Source organism: Somniosus microcephalus, chromosome 5, assembly GCF_052327205.1.
Source record: "Somniosus microcephalus isolate GS21.2 chromosome 5, FLI_Smic_1.0, whole genome shotgun sequence".
NCBI classification, from domain to species: domain Eukaryota; kingdom Metazoa; phylum Chordata; class Chondrichthyes; order Squaliformes; family Somniosidae; genus Somniosus; species Somniosus microcephalus.
Window position 1 is genome coordinate 7,498,167 of NC_140991.1, and position 20,262 is coordinate 7,518,428.

The 20,262-nt window shown below is 62.0% G+C and overlaps 1 protein-coding gene across 1 annotated transcript in view; it reads right to left on the minus strand.

Moving 5' to 3' along the window:
* Positions 1–395: 395 nt before the first annotated feature.
* Positions 396–20,262, minus strand: part of LOC147116847 (tonsoku-like protein) — a 57,858-nt gene continuing 37,991 nt past the window's right edge. Inside the window, exon 4 of the mRNA XM_085987097.1 lies at positions 396–716. Within this exon, the coding sequence (XP_085843223.1) occupies positions 517–716 (200 nt within the window). The 3' untranslated portion in view covers positions 396–516. The remainder of the gene's footprint in view (positions 717–20,262) is intronic.

Here is a 20,262-nt window from a genome sequence, read left to right on the forward strand (position 1 = left end):
ACGGGGCAGTGAGCACAGGGGGTGATGGGTGAACGGGACTGGGTGTGAGTTAGGACATGGGGCAGTGAGCACAGGGGGTGATGGGAGAACGGGACTGGGTGCGAGTTAGGACACGGGGCAGTGAGCACAGGGGGTGATGGGTGAACGGGACTGGGTGTGAGTTAGGACACGGGGCAGTGAGCACAGGGGGTGATGGGTGAACGGGACTGGGTGTGAGTTAGGACACGGGGCAGTGAGCACCGGGGGTGATGGGTGAACGGGACAGGGTGTGAGTTAGGACACGGGGCAGCAGAGTTTTGGATGAGCTGAAGTTTATGGAGGGTGGAACTAGGAGGCCGGCCAGGAATGCGCTGGAACAGTCACCTTGCTAGAATCACGGCACACGGACAACTCTCGGATATTTCTGGTTTAATACACACTGTACAAAAAATTACAAAGTGCAACATCGATAAAAATACTAATTACATATAAACACGGCGACACGTGTGCGTGGGAGGCACACGTACAGGAGCTGCTTCAACAGTGGCTGCTGGGCACAGCTCTGACCAGGCACTTGTGGAGACGGGACACGGTGTGGACCTCACGCCCTGCCGCCTCCCGCCAGGCGCTCGCCAGGCTCTCCTTCTCACACTTGTTGAGCTGGCTGCTGCAGAGTCGCAGCTCCCCGAGTTTCGCCCCGATGACCTCCGTGTTCGATGGCCCCTGGACCGAGGAGCCTGAAAGACAGAGGGGCGTGAACCCCAGGTTAGTGCATCCTCTCGGAGACCGGCGCACACCCATTTCATTCTTCTTTCTCGCACTTTTCCCTCCTGATTTGAGTGAGAAGGTTTTTTTTTTAATTTAATTCGTTCTCGGGGTGTGGACGTCGCTGGCAAGGTCGACATTTACTGCCCATCCCTAGTTGCCCCTGAGGTCGTGGGTTGAAGCCCCACGCCAGAGACTTGAGCACATAATCCAGGCTGACACTCCCAGTGCAGTACTGAGGGAGTGCTGCACTGTCGGAGGGGCAGTACTGAGGGAGTGCCGCACTGTCGGAGGGTCAGTACTGAGGGAGTGCTGCACTGTCGGAGGGGCAGTACTGAGGGAGTGCTGCACTGTCGGAGGGGCAGTACTGAGGGAGTGCCGCACTGTCAGAGGGTCAGTACTGAGGGAGTGCCGCACTGTCGGAGGGTCAGTACTGAGGGAGCGCTGCACTGTCGGAGGGGCAGTACCGAGTGAGCGCTGCACTGTCGGAGGGTCAGTACCGAGGGGGTGCTGCACTGTCGGAGGGGCAGCACTGAGGGAGCGCCGCACTGTCGGAGGGGCAGTACTGAGCGAGTGCTGCACTGTCGGAGGGGCAGTACTGAGGGAGCGCCGCACTGTCGGAGGGGCAGTACTGAGGGAGTGCTGCACTGTTGGAGGGGCAGTACTGAGGGAGCGCCGCACTGTCGGAGGGGCAGTACTGAGGGAGTGCTGCACTGTTGGAGGGGCAGTACTGAGGGAGCGCCGCACTGTCGGAGGGGCAGTACAGAGGGAGAGCTGCACTGTCGGAGGGGCAGTACCGAGGGAGAGCTGCACTGTCGGAGGGGCAGTACTGAGGGAGAGCTGCACTGTCGGAGGGGCAGCACTGAGGGAGTGCTGCACTGTCGGAGGGGCAGTACTGAGGGAGTGCTGCACTGTCGGAGGGGCAGTACTGAGGGAGAGCTGCACTGTCGGAGGGGCAGTACTGAGGGAGAGCTGCACTGTCGGAGGGGCAGTACTGAGGGAGTGCTGCACTGTCGGAGGGGCAGTAGTAGGGTTCTCTGCCGCCAAGCGCATGACCCAGGGAACCTTTTCCGCGGGGAGGGGGGAAGGCACAGTGATCATCGAGTCCAATCAGACGTTGATCATTTGAAACCAGTGCCACCTGAAGTAATCGTACCACCGGCCAACAACAGCTTGTATTTATATAGTGCCTTTCACTTAGTAAAACGTCGCAAGGCGCTTCACAGGAGTGCACTCAGACAAAATTTGACACCGAACCACATAAGGACAGGTGTCCAAAAACTGGGTCAAAGAGGGAGGTTTTAAGGAGCATCTTAAAGGAGGAGAGAGAGGTAAAACGGCAGAGGGGTTTAGAGAGCTCAGCGCCTTGGCAGCTGAAGGCACGGCCGCCAGTGGTGGAGCGATTAAAATCGGGGATGTTCAAGAGGCAGAGATCTCGGGGGGTTGTGGGACTGGGGGAGTTACAGAGATAGGAAGGGGCGAGGCCATGGAGGGATTTGAACACAAGGATGAGAATTATAAAATGGAGGCGTTGCCGGACCGGGAGCCAATGTAGGTCAGCGAGCACAGGGGTGATGGGTGAACGGGACTGGGTGTGAGTTAGGACACGGGGCAGTGAGCACAGGGGGTGATGGGTGAACGGGACTGGGTGTGAGTTAGGACACGGGGCAGTGAGCACAGGGGGTGATGGGTGAACGGGACTGGGTGTGAGTTAGGACACGGGGCAGTGAGCACAGGGGTGATGGGTGAACGGGACTGGGTGTGAGTTAGGACACAGGGCAGTGAGCACAGGGGTGATGGGTGAACGGGACTGGGTGTGAGTTAGGACACGGGGCAGTGAGCACAGGGGTGATGGGTGAACGGGACTGGGTGTGAGTTAGGGCACGGGGCAGTGAGCACAGGGGGTGATGGGTGAACGGGACTGGGTGTGAGTTAGGACACGGGGCAGTGAGCACGGGGTGATGGGTGAACGGGACTGGGTGTGAGTTAGGACACGGGGCAGTGAGCACAGGGGTGATGGGTGAACGGGACTGGGTGTGAGTTAGGACACGGGGCAGTGAGCACAGGGGGGCGATGGGTGAACGGGACTTGGTGTGAGTTAGGACACGGGGCAGTGAGCACAGGGGGTGATGGGTGAACGGGACTGGGTGCGAGTTAGGACACGGGGCAGTGAGCACAGGGGGCGATGGGTGAACGGGACTGGGTGTGAGTTAGGACACGGGGCAGGGAGCCCAGGGGTGATGGGTGAATGGGACTGAGTGTGAGTTAGGACACGGGGCAGTGAGCACGGGGGGGGGGTGATGGGTGAACGGGACTGGGTGAGAGTTAGGACACGGGGCAGTGAGCACAGGGGGTGATGGGTGAACGGGACTGGGTGCGAGTTAGGACACGGGGCAGTGAGCACAGGGGGTGATGGGTGAACGGGACTTGGTGTGAGTTAGGACACGGGGCAGTGAGCACAGGGGGTGATGGGTGAACGGGACTGGGTGTGAGTTAGGACACGGGGCAGTGAGCACAGGGGGTGATGGGTGAACGGGACTGGGTGCGAGTTAGGACACGGGGCAGTGAGCACAGTGGGTGATGGGTGAACGGGACTGGGTGTGAGTTAGGACACGGGGCAGTGAGCACAGGGGGTGATGGGTGAACGGGACTTGGTGTGAGTTAGGACACGGGGCAGTGAGCACAGTGGGTGATGGGTGAATGGGACTGAGTGTGAGTTAGGACACGGGGCAGTGAGCACGGGGGGGTGATGGGTGAACGGGACTGGGTGAGAGTTAGGACACGGGGCAGTGAGCACAGGGGGTGATGGGTGAACGGGACTGGGTGTGAGTTAGGACACGGGGCAGTGAGCACGGGGTGATGGGTGAACGGGACTGGGTGCGAGTTAGGACACGGGGCAGTGAGCACAGGGGGTGATGGGTGAACGGGACTGGGTGCGAGTTAGGACACGGGGCAGTGAGCACAGGGGGTGATGGGTGAACGGGACTGGGTGTGAGTTAGGACACGGGGCAGTGAGCACAGGGGGTGATGGGTGAACAGGACTGGGTGAGAGTTAGGACACGGGGCAGTGAGCACAGGGGGTGATGGGTGAACGGGACTGGGTGAGAGTTAGGACACGGGGCAGTGAGCACAGGGGGTGATGGGTGAGCGGGACTGGGTGTGAGTGAGGACACGGGTCAGTGAGCACAGTGGGTGATGGGTGAACGGGACTGGGTGTGAGTTAGGACACGGGGCAGGGAGCCCAGGGGTGATGGGTGAACGGGACTGGGTGCGAGTTAGGACACGGGGCAGTGAGCACAGGGGGTGATGGGTGAACGGGACTGGGTGTGAGTTAGGACACAGGGCAGTGAGCACAGGGGGTGATGGGTGAACAGGACTGGGTGAGTTAGGACACGGGGCAGTGAGCACAGGGGGTGATGGGTGAACGGGACTGGGTGAGAGTTAGGACACGGGGCAGTGAGCACAGGGGGTGATGGGTGAGCGGGACTGGGTGTGAGTTAGGACACGGGTCAGTGAGCACAGTGGGTGATGGGTGAACGGGACTGGGTGTGAGTTAGGACACGGGTCAGTGAGCACAGGGGGTGATGGGTGAACGGGACTGGGTGTGAGTTAGGACACGGGGCAGGGAGCCCAGGGGTGATGGGTGAACGGGACTTGGTGTGAGTTAGGACACGGGGCAGTGAGCACAGGGGGTGATGGGTGAACGGGACTGGGTGTGAGTTAGGACACGGGGCAGTGAGCACAGTGGGTGATGGGTGAACGGGACTGGGTGTGAGTTAGCACACGGGCCAGTGAGCACAGGGGGTGATGGGTGAATGGGACTGGGTGCGAGTTAGGACACGGGGCAGTGAGCACAGGGGGTGATGTGTGACCAGGACTGGGTGTGAGTTAGGACACGGGGCAGTGAGCAGAGGGGGGTGATGGGTGAACGGGACTGGGTGTGCGTTAGGACACGGGGCAGTGAGCACAGGGGGTGATGGGTGAACGGGACTGGGTGTGAGTTAGGACACGGGGCAGTGAGCACAGGGGGGTGATGGGTCAACGGGACTGGGTGTGAGTTAGGACACGGGGCAGTGAGCACAGGGGGTGATGGGTGAACGGGACTGGGTGCGAGTTAGGACACGGGGCAGTGAGCACAGGGGGTGGTGGGTGAACGGGACTGGGTGAGAGTTAGGACACGGGGCAGTGAGCACAGGGGGTGATGGGTGAACGGGACTGGGTGCGAGTTAGGACACGGGGCAGTGAGCACAGGGGGTGATGGGTGAACGGGACTGGGTGCGAGTTAGGACACGGGTCAGTGAGCACAGTGGGTGATGGGTGAACGGGACTGGGTGTGAGTTAGGACACGGGTCAGTGAGCACAGGGGGTGATGGGTGAACGGGACTGGGTGTGAGTTAGGACACGGGGCAGGGAGCCCAGGGGTGATGGGTGAACGGGACTGCGTGTGAGTTAGGACACGGGGCAGTGAGCACGGGGGGTGATGGGTGAACGGGACTGGGTGAGAGTTAGGACACGGGGCAGTGAGCACATGGGGTGATGGGTGAACGGGACTGGGTGTGAGTTAGGACACGGGGCAGTGAGCACAGGGGGTGATGGGTGAACGGGACTTGGTGTGAGTTAGGACACGGGGCAGTGAGCACAGGGGGTGATGGGTGAACGGGACTGGGTGTGAGTTAGGACACGGGGCAGTGAGCACAGTGGGTGATGGGTGAACGGGACTGGGTGTGAGTTAGCACACGGGCCAGTGAGCACAGGGGGTGATGGGTGAATGGGACTGGGTGCGAGTTAGGACACGGGGCAGTGAGCACAGGGGGTGATGTGTGACCAGGACTGGGTGTGAGTTAGGACACGGGGCAGTGAGCAGAGGGGGGTGATGGGTGAACGGGACTGGGTGTGCGTTAGGACACGGGGCAGTGAGCACAGGGGGTGATGGGTGAACGGGACTGGGTGTGAGTTAGGACACGGGGCAGTGAGCACAGGGGGGTGATGGGTCAACGGGACTGGGTGTGAGTTAGGACACGGGGCAGTGAGCACAGGGGGTGATGGGTGAACGGGACTGGGTGCGAGTTAGGACACGGGGCAGTGAGCACAGGGGGTGGTGGGTGAACGGGACTGGGTGAGAGTTAGGACACGGGGCAGTGAGCACAGGGGGTGATGGGTGAACGGGACTGGGTGCGAGTTAGGACACGGGGCAGTGAGCACAGGGGGTGATGGGTGAACGGGACTGGGTGCGAGTTAGGACACGGGGCAGTGATCACAGGGGGTGATGGGTGAACGGGACTGGGTGCGAGTTAGGACACGGGCAGTGAGCACGGGGTGATGGGTGAACGGGACTGGGTGTGAGTTAGGACACGGGGCAGTGAGCACAGGGGGTGATGGGTGACCAGGACTGGGTGTGAGTTAGGACACGGGGCAGTGAGCACAGGGGGTGATGGGTGAACGGGACTTGGTGTGAGTTACGACACGGGGCAGTGAGCACAGTGGGTGGTGGGTGAACGGGACTGGGTGTGAGTTTGGACACGGGGCAGTGAGCACAGGGGGTGATGGGTGAACGGGACTGGGTGTGAGTTAGGACGCGGGGCAGGGAGCGCAGGGGGTGATCGGTGAATGGGACTGGGTGCGAGTTAGGACACGGGCCTGTGAGCACGGGGTGATGGGTGAATGGGACTGGGTGTAAGTTAGGACACGGGGCAGTGAGCACAGGGGGTGATGGGTGAACGGGACTGGGTGTGAGTTAGGACACGGGGCAGTGAGCACAGTGGGTGATGGGTGAACGGGACTGGGTGTGAGTTAGGACACGGGGCAGTGAGCACAGTGGGTGATCGGTGAACGGGACTGGGTGTGAGTTCGGACACGGGGCAGTGAGCACAGTGGGTGATGGGTGAACGGGACTGGGTGTGAGTTCGGACATGGGGCAGGGAGCACAGGGGGTGATGGGTGAACGGGACATGGTGTGAGTTAGGACACGGGGCAGTGAGCACGGGGGGGTGATGGGTGAACGGGACTGGGTGAGAGTTAGGACACGGGGCAGTGCGCACAGGGGGTGATGGGTGAACGGGACTGGGTGTGAGTTAGGACACGGGGCAGTGAGCACGGGGTGATGGGTGAACGGGACTGGGTGCGAGTTAGGACACGGGGCAGTGAGCACAGGGGGTGATGGGTGAACGGGACTGGGTGCGAGTTAGGACACGGGGCAGTGAGCACAGGGGGTGATGGGTGAACGGGACTGGGTGTGAGTTAGGACACGGGGCAGTGAGCACAGGGGGTGATGGGTGAACAGGACTGGGTGAGAGTTAGGACACGGGGCAGTGAGCACAGGGGGTGATGGGTGAACGGGACTGGGTGAGAGTTAGGACACGGGGCAGTGAGCACAGGGGGTGATGGGTGAGCGGGACTGGGTGTGAGTGAGGACACGGGTCAGTGAGCACAGTGGGTGATGGGTGAACGGGACTGGGTGTGAGTTAGGACACGGGGCAGGGAGCCCAGGGGTGATGGGTGAACGGGACTGGGTGCGAGTTAGGACACGGGGCAGTGAGCACAGGGGGTGATGGGTGAACGGGACTGGGTGTGAGTTAGGACACAGGGCAGTGAGCACAGGGGGTGATGGGTGAACAGGACTGGGTGAGTTAGGACACGGGGCAGTGAGCACAGGGGGTGATGGGTGAACGGGACTGGGTGAGAGTTAGGACACGGGGCAGTGAGCACAGGGGGTGATGGGTGAGCGGGACTGGGTGTGAGTTAGGACACGGGTCAGTGAGCACAGTGGGTGATGGGTGAACGGGACTGGGTGTGAGTTAGGACACGGGTCAGTGAGCACAGGGGGTGATGGGTGAACGGGACTGGGTGTGAGTTAGGACACGGGGCAGGGAGCCCAGGGGTGATGGGTGAACGGGACTGCGTGTGAGTTAGGACACGGGGCAGTGAGCACGGGGGGTGATGGGTGAACGGGACTGGGTGAGAGTTAGGACACGGGGCAGTGAGCACAGGGGGTGATGGGTGAACGGGACTGGGTGTGAGTTAGGACACGGGGCAGTGAGCACAGGGGGTGATGGGTGAACGGGACTGGGTGTGAGTTAGGACACGGGGCAGTGAGAACAGGGGGTGATGGGTGAACGGGACTGGGTGTGAGTTAGGACACGGGGCAGTGAGCATATGGGGTGATGGGTGAACGGGACTGGGTGTGAGTTAGGACACGGGGCAGTGAGCACAGGGGGTGATGGGTGAACGGGACTTGGTGTGAGTTAGGACACGGGGCAGTGAGCACAGGGGGTGATGGGTGAACGGGACTGGGTGTGAGTTAGGACACGGGGCAGTGAGCACAGTGGGTGATGGGTGAACGGGACTGGGTGTGAGTTAGCACACGGGCCAGTGAGCACAGGGGGTGATGGGTGAATGGGACTGGGTGCGAGTTAGGACACGGGGCAGTGAGCACAGGGGGTGATGTGTGACCAGGACTGGGTGTGAGTTAGGACACGGGGCAGTGAGCAGAGGGGGGTGATGGGTGAACGGGACTGGGTGTGCGTTAGGACACGGGGCAGTGAGCACAGGGGGTGATGGGTGAACGGGACTGGGTGTGAGTTAGGACACGGGGCAGTGAGCACAGGGGGGTGATGGGTCAACGGGACTGGGTGTGAGTTAGGACACGGGGCAGTGAGCACAGGGGGTGATGGGTGAACGGGACTGGGTGCGAGTTAGGACACGGGGCAGTGAGCACAGGGGGTGGTGGGTGAACGGGACTGGGTGAGAGTTAGGACACGGGGCAGTGAGCACAGGGGGTGATGGGTGAACGGGACTGGGTGCGAGTTAGGACACGGGGCAGTGAGCACAGGGGGTGATGGGTGAACGGGACTGGGTGCGAGTTAGGACACGGGGCAGTGATCACAGGGGGTGATGGGTGAACGGGACTGGGTGCGAGTTAGGACACGGGCAGTGAGCACGGGGTGATGGGTGAACGGGACTGGGTGTGAGTTAGGACACGGGGCAGTGAGCACAGGGGGTGATGGGTGACCAGGACTGGGTGTGAGTTAGGACACGGGGCAGTGAGCACAGGGGGTGATGGGTGAACGGGACTTGGTGTGAGTTACGACACGGGGCAGTGAGCACAGTGGGTGGTGGGTGAACGGGACTGGGTGTGAGTTTGGACACGGGGCAGTGAGCACAGGGGGTGATGGGTGAACGGGACTGGGTGTGAGTTAGGACGCGGGGCAGGGAGCACAGTGGGTGATCGGTGAACGGGACTGGGTGTGAGTTCGGACACGGGGCAGTGAGCACAGTGGGTGATGGGTGAACGGGACTGGGTGTGAGTTCGGACATGGGGCAAGGAGCACAGGGGGTGATGGGTGAACGGGACTGGGTGTGAGTTAGGACACGGGGCAGTGAGCACAGCGGGTGAGGGGTCAACGGGACTGGGTGTGAGTTAGGACACGGGGCAGTGAGCACAGGGGGTGATGGGTCAACGGGACTGGGTGTGAGTTAGGACACGGGGCAGTGAGCACAGGGGGTGATGGGTGAACGGGACTTGGTGTGAGTTAGGACACGGGGCAGTGAGCACAGGGGGTGATGGGTGAACGGGACTGGGTGTGAGTTAGGACACGGGGCAGTGAGCACAGGGGGTGATGGGTGAACGGGACTGGGTGTGAGTTAGGACACAGGGCAGTGAGCACAGGGGGTGATGGGTGAACAGGACTGGGTGAGTTAGGACACGGGGCAGTGAGCACAGGGGGTGATGGGTGAACGGGACTGGGTGCGAGTTAGGACACGGGGCAGTGAGCACAGGGGGTGATGGGTGAACGGGACTGGGTGTGAGTTAGGACACGGGGCAGTGAGCACAGGGGGTGATGGGTGAACGGGACTGGGTGAGAGTTAGGACACGGGGCAGTGAGCACAGGGGGTGATGGGTGAGCGGGACTGGGTGTGAGTTAGGACACGGGTCAGTGAGCACAGGGGGTGATGGGTGAACGGGACTGGGTGAGAGTTAGGACACGGGGCAGTGAGCACAGGGGGTGATGGGTGAGCGGGACTGGGTGTGAGTTAGGACACGGGTCAGTGAGCACAGTGGGTGATGGGTGAACGGGACTGGGTGTGAGTTAGGACACGGGTCAGTGAGCACAGGGGGTGATGGGTGAACGGGACTGGGTGTGAGTTAGGACACGGGGCAGGGAGCCCAGGGGTGATGGGTGAACGGGACTGCGTGTGAGTTAGGACACGGGGCAGTGAGCACGGGGGGTGATGGGTGAACGGGACTGGGTGAGAGTTAGGACACGGGGCAGTGAGCACAGGGGGTGATGGGTGAACGGGACTGGGTGTGAGTTAGGACACGGGGCAGTGAGCACAGGGGGTGATGGGTGAACGGGACTGGGTGTGAGTTAGGACACGGGGCAGTGAGAACAGGGGGTGATGGGTGAACGGGACTGGGTGTGAGTTAGGACACGGGGCAGTGAGCATATGGGGTGATGGGTGAACGGGACTGGGTGTGAGTTAGGACACGGGGCAGTGAGCACAGGGGGTGATGGGTGAACGGGACTTGGTGTGAGTTAGGACACGGGGCAGTGAGCACAGGGGGTGATGGGTGAACGGGACTGGGTGTGAGTTAGGACACGGGGCAGTGAGCACAGTGGGTGATGGGTGAACGGGACTGGGTGTGAGTTAGCACACGGGCCAGTGAGCACAGGGGGTGATGGGTGAATGGGACTGGGTGCGAGTTAGGACACGGGGCAGTGAGCACAGGGGGTGATGTGTGACCAGGACTGGGTGTGAGTTAGGACACGGGGCAGTGAGCAGAGGGGGGTGATGGGTGAACGGGACTGGGTGTGCGTTAGGACACGGGGCAGTGAGCACAGGGGGTGATGGGTGAACGGGACTGGGTGTGAGTTAGGACACGGGGCAGTGAGCACAGGGGGGTGATGGGTCAACGGGACTGGGTGTGAGTTAGGACACGGGGCAGTGAGCACAGGGGGTGATGGGTGAACGGGACTGGGTGCGAGTTAGGACACGGGGCAGTGAGCACAGGGGGTGGTGGGTGAACGGGACTGGGTGAGAGTTAGGACACGGGGCAGTGAGCACAGGGGGTGATGGGTGAACGGGACTGGGTGCGAGTTAGGACACGGGGCAGTGAGCACAGGGGGTGATGGGTGAACGGGACTGGGTGCGAGTTAGGACACGGGGCAGTGATCACAGGGGGTGATGGGTGAACGGGACTGGGTGCGAGTTAGGACACGGGCAGTGAGCACGGGGTGATGGGTGAACGGGACTGGGTGTGAGTTAGGACACGGGGCAGTGAGCACAGGGGGTGATGGGTGACCAGGACTGGGTGTGAGTTAGGACACGGGGCAGTGAGCACAGGGGGTGATGGGTGAACGGGACTTGGTGTGAGTTACGACACGGGGCAGTGAGCACAGTGGGTGGTGGGTGAACGGGACTGGGTGTGAGTTTGGACACGGGGCAGTGAGCACAGGGGGTGATGGGTGAACGGGACTGGGTGTGAGTTAGGACGCGGGGCAGGGAGCGCAGGGGGTGATCGGTGAATGGGACTGGGTGCGAGTTAGGACACGGGCCTGTGAGCACGGGGTGATGGGTGAATGGGACTGGGTGTAAGTTAGGACACGGGGCAGTGAGCACAGGGGGTGATGGGTGAACGGGACTGGGTGTGAGTTAGGACACGGGGCAGTGAGCACAGTGGGTGATGGGTGAACGGGACTGGGTGTGAGTTAGGACACGGGGCAGTGAGCACAGTGGGTGATCGGTGAACGGGACTGGGTGTGAGTTCGGACACGGGGCAGTGAGCACAGTGGGTGATGGGTGAACGGGACTGGGTGTGAGTTCGGACATGGGGCAAGGAGCACAGGGGGTGATGGGTGAACGGGACTGGGTGTGAGTTAGGACACGGGGCAGTGAGCACAGCGGGTGAGGGGTCAACGGGACTGGGTGTGAGTTAGGACACGGGGCAGTGAGCACAGGGGGTGATGGGTCAACGGGACTGGGTGTGAGTTAGGACACGGGGCAGTGAGCACAGGGGGTGATGGGTGAACGGGACTTGGTGTGAGTTAGGACACGGGGCAGTGAGCACAGGGGGTGATGGGTGAACGGGACTGGGTGTGAGTTAGGACACGGGGCAGTGAGCACAGGGGGTGATGGGTCAACGGGACTGGGTGCGAGTTAGGACACGGGGCAGTGAGCACAGGGGGTGATGGGTCAACGGGACTGGGTGCGAGTTAGGACAGGGGGCAGTGAGCACAGGGGGTGATGGGTGAACGGGACTGGGTGTGAGTTAGGACATAGGGCAGTGAGCACAGGGGGTGATGGGTGAACGGGACTGGGTGTGAGTTAGGACACGGGGCAGTGAGCACAGGGGGTGATGGGTGAACGGGACTGGGTGTGAGTTAGGACACGGGGCAGTGAGCACAGGGGGTGATGGGTGACCGGGACTGGGTGTGAGTTAGGACACGGGGCAGTGAGCACAGGGGGTGATGGGTGACCAGGACTGGGTGTGAGTTAGGACACGGGCAGGGAGCACGGGGTGATGGGTGAATGGGACTGGGTGTGAGTTAGGACACGGGGCAGTGAGCACAGGGGGTGATGGGTGAACGGGACTGGGTGTGAGTTAGGACACGGGGCAGTGAGCACAGGGGGTGATGGGTGAACGGGACTTGGTGTGAGTTAGGACACGGGGCAGTGAGCACAGCGCGGTGATGGGTGAACGGGACTGGGTGTGAGTTAGGACACGGGGCAGTGAGCACAGGGGGTGATGGGTGAACGGGACTGGGTGCGAGTTAGGACACGGGCAGTGAGCACAGGGGGTGATGGGTGAACGGGACTGGGTGTGAGTTAGGACACGGGGCAGTGAGCACAGGGGGTGATGGGTGACCAGGACTGGGTGTGAGTTAGGACACGGGGCAGTGAGCACAGGGGGTGATGGGTGAACGGGACTTGGTGTGAGTTTGGACACGGGGCAGTGAGCACAGTGGGTGATGGGTGAATGGGACTGAGTGTGAGTTTGGACACGGGGCAGTGAGCACAGGGGGTGATGGGTGAACGGGACTGGGTGTGAGTTTGGACACGGGGCAGTGAGCACAGGGGGTGATGGGTGAACGGGACTGGGTGTGAGTTAGGACGCGGGGCAGGGAGCGCAGGGGGTGATCGGTGAATGGGACTGGGTGTGAGTTAGGACACGGGCCTGTGAGCACGGGGTGATGGGTGAATGGGACTGGGTGTAAGTTAGGACACGGGGCAGTGAGCACAGGGGGTGATGGGTGAACGGGACTGGGTGTGAGTTAGGACACGGGGCAGTGAGCACAGTGGGTGATGGGTGAACGGGACTGGGTGTGAGTTAGGACACGGGGCAGTGAGCACAGTGGGTGATCGGTGAACGGGACTGGGTGTGAGTTCGGACACGGGGCAGTGAGCACAGTGGGTGATGGGTGAACGGGACTGGGTGTGAGTTCGGACATGGGGCAGGGAGCACAGGGGGTGATGGGTGAACGGGACTGGGTGTGAGTTAGGACACGGGGCAGTGAGCACAGCGGGTGAGGGGTGAGCAGGACTGGGTGTGAGTTAGGAGACGGGCAGGGAGCACGGGGTGATGGGTGAATGGGACTAAGTGTGAGTTAGGACACAGGGCAGGGAGCACGGGGTGATGGGTGAACGGGACTGGGTGTGAGTTAGGAAACGGGGCAGTGAGCACAGGGGGTGATGGGTGAACGGGGCTGGGTGTGAGTTAGGACACGGGGCAGTGAGCACAGGGGGTGATGGGTGAACGGGACTGGGTGTGAGTTAGGACACGGGGCAGTGAGCACAGTGGGTGATGGGTGAACGGGACTGGGTGTGAGTAAGGACACGGGGCAGTGAGCACAGGGGGTGATGGGTGAAAGGGACTGGGTGTGAGTTAGGACACGGGGCAGTGAGCACAGGGGGTGATGGGTGAACTGGACTGGGTGTGAGTTAGGACACGGGGCAGTGAGCACAGTGGGTGATGGGTGAACAGGACTGGGTGTGAGTTAGGACACGGGGCAGTGAGCACAGGGGGTGATGGGTGAACGGGACTGGGTGTGAGTTCGGACACGGGGCAGTGAGCAGAGGGGGTGATGGGTGAACGGGACTGGGTGTGAGTTAGGACACGGGGCAGTGAGCACAGTGGGTGATGGGTGAACGGGACTGGGTGTGAGTTCGGACACGGGGCAGTGAGCAGAGGGGGTGATGGGTGAACGGGACTGGGTGTGAGTTCGGACATGGGGCAGGGAGCACAGGGGGTGATGGGTGAACGGGACTGGGTGTGAGTTAGGACACGGGGCAGTGAGCAGAGGGGGTGATGGGTGAACGGGACTGGGTGTGAGTTCGGACACGGGGCAGTGAGCAGAGGGGTGATGGGTGAACGGGACTGGGTGTGAGTTAGGACACGGGGCAGTGAGCACAGTGGGTGATGGGTGAACGGGACTGGGTGTGAGTTCGGACACGGGGCAGTGAGCAGAGGGGGTGATGGGTGAACGGGACTGGGTGTGAGTTCGGACATGGGGCAGGGAGCACAGGGGGTGATGGGTGAACGGGACTGGGTGCGAGTTAGGACACGGGGCAGTGAGCACAGGGGGTGATGGGTGAACGGGACTGGGTGTGAGTTAGGACACAGGGCAGCGAGCATAGGGGTGATGGGTGAACGGGACTGGGTGAGAGTTAGGCCACCGGGCAGTGAGCACAGGGGGTGATGGGTGAACGGGACTGGGTGAGAGTTAGGACACGGGGCAGTGAGCACAGGGGGTGATGGGTGAACGGGACTGGGTGCGAGTTAGGACACGGGCAGTGAGCACAGGGGGCGATGGGTGAACGGGACTGGGTGTGAGTTAGGACACGGGGCAGTGAGCACAGGGGGCGATGGGTGAACGGGACTGGGTGTGAGTTAGGACACGGGGCAATGAGCACAGTGGGTGATGGGTGAATGGGACTGAGTGTGAGTTAGGACACGGGGCAGTGAGCACAGGGGGTGATGGGTGAACGGGACTGGGTGTGAGTTAGGACACGGGGCAGTGAGCACAGGGGGTGATGGGTCAACGGGACTGGGTGCGAGTTAGGACACGGGGCAGTGAGCACAAGGGGTGATGGGTCAACGGGACTGGGTGCGAGTTAGGATAGGGGGCAGTGAGCACAGGGGGTGATGGGTGAACGGGACTGGGTGTGAGTTAGGACATGGGGCAGTGAGCACAGGGGGTGATGGGTGAACGGGAATGGGTGTGAGTTAGGACACGGGGCAGTGAGCACAGGGGGTGATGGGTGACCAGGACTGGGTGTGAGTTAGGACACGGGCAGGGAGCACGGGGTGATGGGTGAATGGAACTGGGTGTGAGTTAGGACACGGGGCAGTGAGCACAGGGGGTGATGGGTGAACGGGACTGGGTGCGAGTTAGGACATGGGGCAGTGAGCACAGGGGGGTGATGGGTGAACGGGACTGGGTGTGAGTTAGGACACGGGGCAGTGAGCACAGTGGGTGATGGGTGAACGGGACTGGGTGTGAGTTAGGACACGGGGCAGTGAGCACAGGGGGTGATGGGTGAACGGGACTGGGTGTGAGTTAGGACACGAGGCAGTGAGCACAGGGGGTGATGGGTGAACGGGACTTGGTGTGAGTTAGGACACGGGGCAGTGAGCACAGGGGGTGATGGGTGACCAGGACTGGGTGTGAGTTAGGACACGGGGCAGTGAGCACAGGGGGTGATGGGTCAACGGGACTGGGTGTGAGTTAGGACACGGGGCAGTGAGCACAGGGGGTGATGGGTGAACGGGACTGGGCGTGAGTTAGGACAGGGGGCAGTGAGCACAGGGGGTGATGGGTGAACGGGACTGGGTGTGAGTTAGGACACGGGGCAGTGAGCACAGGGGGTGATGGGTGAACGGGACTGGGTGTGAGTGAGGACACGGGGCAGTGAGCACAGGGGGTGATGGGTGAACGGGACTGGGTGTGAGTTAGGACACGGGGCAGTGAGCACAGCGGGTGAGGGGTCAACGGGACTGGGTGTGAGTTAGGACACGGGGCAGTGAGCACAGTGGGTGATGGGTCAACGGGACTGGGTGTGAGTTAGGACACGGGGCAGTGAGCACAGGGGGTGATGGGTGAACGGGACTTGGTGTGAGTTAGGACACGGGGCAGTGAGCACAGGGGGTGATGGGTGAACGGGACTGGGTGTGAGTTAGGACACGGGGCAGTGAGCACAGGGGGTGATGGGTCAACAGGACTGGGTGCGAGTTAGGACACGGGGCAGTGAGCACAGGGGGTGATGGGTCAACGGGACTGGGTGCGAGTTAGGACAGGGGGCAGTGAGCACAGGGGGTGATGGGTGAACGGGACTGGGTGTGAGTTAGGACATAGGGCAGTGAGCACAGGGGGTGATGGGTGAACGGGACTGGGTGTGAGTTAGGACACGGGGCAGTAAGCACAGGGGGTGATGGGTGAACGGGACTGGGTGTGAGTTAGGACACGGGGCAGTGAGCACAGGGGGTGATGGGTGACCAGGACTGGGTGTGAGTTAGGACACGGGCAGGGAGCACGGGGTGATGGGTGAATGGGACTGGGTGTGAGTTAGGACACGGGGCAGTGAGCACAGGGGGTGATGGGTGAACGGGACTGGGTGTGAGTTAGGACACGGGGCAGTGAGCACAGGGGGTGATGGGTGAACGGGACTTGGTGTGAGTTAGGACACGGGGCAGTGAGCACAGCGGGGTGATGGGTGAACGGGACTGGGTGTGAGTTAGGACACGGGGCAGTGAGCACAGGGGGTGATGGGTGAACGGGACTGGGTGCGAGTTAGGACACGGGCAGTGAGCACAGGGGGTGATGGGTGAACGGGACTGGGTGTGAGTTAGGACACGGGGCAGTGAGCACAGGGGGTGATGGGTGACCAGGACTGGGTGTGAGTTAGGACACGGGGCAGTGAGCACAGGGGGTGATGGGTGAACGGGACTTGGTGTGAGTTGGGACACGGGGCAGTGAGCACAGTGGGTGATGGGTGAATGGGACTGGGTGTGAGTTTGGACACGGGGCAGTGAGCACAGGGGGTGATGGGTGAACGGGACTGGGTGTGAGTTTGGACACGGGGCAGTGAGCACAGGGGGTGATGGGTGAACGGGACTGGGTGTGAGTAAGGACACGGGGCAGTGAGCACAGGGGGTGATGGGTGAAAGGGACTGGGTGTGAGTTAGGACACGGGGCAGTGAGCACAGGGGGTGATGGGTGAACTGGACTGGGTGTGAGTTAGGACACGGGGCAGTGAGCACAGTGGGTGATGGGTGAACAGGACTGGGTGTGATTTAGGACACGGGGCAGTGAGCACAGGGGGTGATGGGTGAACGGGACTGGGTGTGAGTTCGGACACGGGGCAGTGAGCACAGTGGGTGATGGGTGAACGGGACTGGGTGTGAGTTAGGACACGGGGCAGTGAGCAGAGGGGGTGATGGGTGAACGGGACTGGGTGTGAGTTCGGACACGGGGCAGTGAGCAGAGGGGTGATGGGTGAACGGGACTGGGTGTGAGTTAGGACACGGGGCAGTGAGCACAGTGGGTGATGGGTGAACGGGACTGGGTGTGAGTTCGGACACGGGGCAGTGAGCAGAGGGGGTGATGGGTGAACGGGACTGGGTGTGAGTTCGGACATGGGGCAGGGAGCACAGGGGGTGATGGGTGAACGGGACTGGGTGCGAGTTAGAACACGGGGCAGTGAGCACAGGGGGTGATGGGTGAACGGGACTGGGTGTGAGTTAGGACACAGGGCAGCGAGCATAGGGGTGATGGGTGAACGGGACTGGGTGAGAGTTAGGCCACCGGGCAGTGAGCACAGGGGGTGATGGGTGAACGGGACTGGGTGAGAGTTAGGACACGGGGCAGTGAGCACAGGGGGTGATGGGTGAACGGGACTGGGTGCGAGTTAGGACACGGGCAGTGAGCACAGGGGGCGATGGGTGAACGGGACTGGGTGTGAGTTAGGACACGGGGCAGTGAGCACAGGGGGCGATGGGTGAACGGGACTGGGTGTGAGTTAGGACACGGGGCAGTGAGCACAGTGGGTGATGGGTGAATGGGACTGAGTGTGAGTTAGGACACGGGGCAGTGAGCACAGGGGGTGATGGGTGAACGGGACTGGGTGTGAGTTAGGACACGGGGCAGTGAGCACAGGGGGTGATGGGTCAACGGGACTGGGTGCGAGTTAGGACACGGGGCAGTGTGCACAAGGGGTGATGGGTCAACGGGACTGGGTGCGAGTTAGGATAGGGGGCAGTGAGCACAGGGGGTGATGGGTGAACGGGACTGGGTGTGAGTTAGGACATGGGGCAGTGAGCACAGGGGGTGATGGGTGAACGGGAATGGGTGTGAGTTAGGACACGGGGCAGTGAGCACAGGGGGTGATGGGTGACCAGGACTGGGTGTGAGTTAGGACACGGGCAGGGAGCACGGGGTGATGGGTGAATGGAACTGGGTGTGAGTTAGGACACGGGGCAGTGAGCACAGGGGGTGATGGGTGAACGGGACTGGGTGCGAGTTAGGACATGGGGCAGTGAGCACAGGGGGGTGATGGGTGAACGGGACTGGGTGTGAGTTAGGACACGGGGCAGTGAGCACAGTGGGTGATGGGTGAACGGGACTGGGTGTGAGTTAGGACACGGGGCAGTGAGCACAGGGGGTGATGGGTGAACGGGACTGGGTGTGAGTTAGGACACGGGGCAGTGAGCACAGGGCGTGATGGGTGAACGGGACTTGGTGTGAGTTAGGACACGGGGCAGTGAGCACAGGGGGTGATGGGTGACCAGGACTGGGTGTGAGTTAGGACACGGGGCAGTGAGCACAGGGGGTGATGGGTGAACTGGACTGGGTGTGAGTTAGGACACGGGGCAGTGAGCACAGTGGGTGATGGGTGAACAGGACTGGGTGTGAGTTAGGACACGGGGCAGTGAGCACAGGGGGTGATGGGTGAACGGGACTGGGTGTGAGTTCGGACACGGGGCAGTGAGCAGAGGGGGTGATGGGTGAACGGGACTGGGTGTGAGTTAGGACACGGGGCAGTGAGCACAGTGGGTGATGGGTGAACGGGACTGGGTGTGAGTTAGGACACGGGCAGGGAGCACGGGGTGATGGGTGAATGGAACTGGGTGTGAGTTAGGACACGGGGCAGTGAGCACAGGGGGTGATGGGTGAACGGGACTGGGTGCGAGTTAGGACATGGGGCAGTGAGCACAGGGGGGTGATGGGTGAACGGGACTGGGTGTGAGTTAGGACACGGGGCAGTGAGCACAGTGGGTGATGGGTGAACGGGACTGGGTGTGAGTTAGGACACGGGGCAGTGAGCACAGGGGGTGATGGGTGAACGGGACTGGGTGTGAGTTAGGACACGGGGCAGTGAGCACAGGGCGTGATGGGTGAACGGGACTTGGTGTGAGTTAGGACACGGGGCAGTGAGCACAGGGGGTGATGGGTGACCAGGACTGGGTGTGAGTTAGGACACGGGGCAGTGAGCACAGGGGGTGATGGGTGAACTGGACTGGGTGTGAGTTAGGACACGGGGCAGTGAGCACAGTGGGTGATGGGTGAACGGGACTGGGTGTGAGTTAGGACACGGGGCAGTGAGCACAGGGGGTGATGGGTGAACGGGACTGGGTGTGAGTTCGGACACGGGGCAGTGAGCAGAGGGGGTGATGGGTGAACGGGACTGGGTGTGAGTTAGGACACGGGGCAGTGAGCACAGTGGGTGATGGGTGAACGGGACTGGGTGTGAGTTCAGACACGGGGCAGTGAGCAGAGGGGGTGATGGGTGAACGGGACTGGGTGTGAGTTCGGACATGGGGCAGGGAGCACAGGGGGTGATGGGTGAACGGGACTGGGTGTGAGTTAGGACACGGGGCAGTGAGCAGAGGGGGTGATGGGTGAACGGGACTGGGTGTGAGTTCGGACACGGGGCAGTGAGCAGAGGGGTGATGGGTGAACGGGACTGGGTGTGAGTTCGGACACGGGGCAGTGAGCAGAGGGGGTGATGGGTGAACGGGACTGGGTGTGAGTTCGGACATGGGGCAGGGAGCACAGGGGGTGATGGGTGAACGGGACTGGGTGCGAGTTAGGACACGGGGCAGTGAGCACAGGGGGTGATGGGTGAACGGGACTGGGTGTGAGTTAGGACACAGGGCAGCGAGCATAGGGGTGATGGGTGAACGGGACTGGGTGAGAGTTAGGCCACCGGGCAGTGAGCACAGGGGGTGATGGGTGAACGGGACTGGGTGAGAGTTAGGACACGGGGCAGTGAGCACAGGGGGTGATGGGTGAACGGGACTGGGTGCGAGTTAGGACACGGGCAGTGAGCACAGGGGGCGATGGGTGAACGGGACTGGGTGTGAGTTAGGACACGGGGCAGTGAGCACAGGGGGCGATGGGTGAACGGGACTGGGTGTGAGTTAGGACACGGGGCAGTGAGCACAGTGGGTGATGGGTGAATGGGACTGAGTGTGAGTTAGGACACGGGGCAGTGAGCACAGGGGGTGATGGGTGAACGGGACTG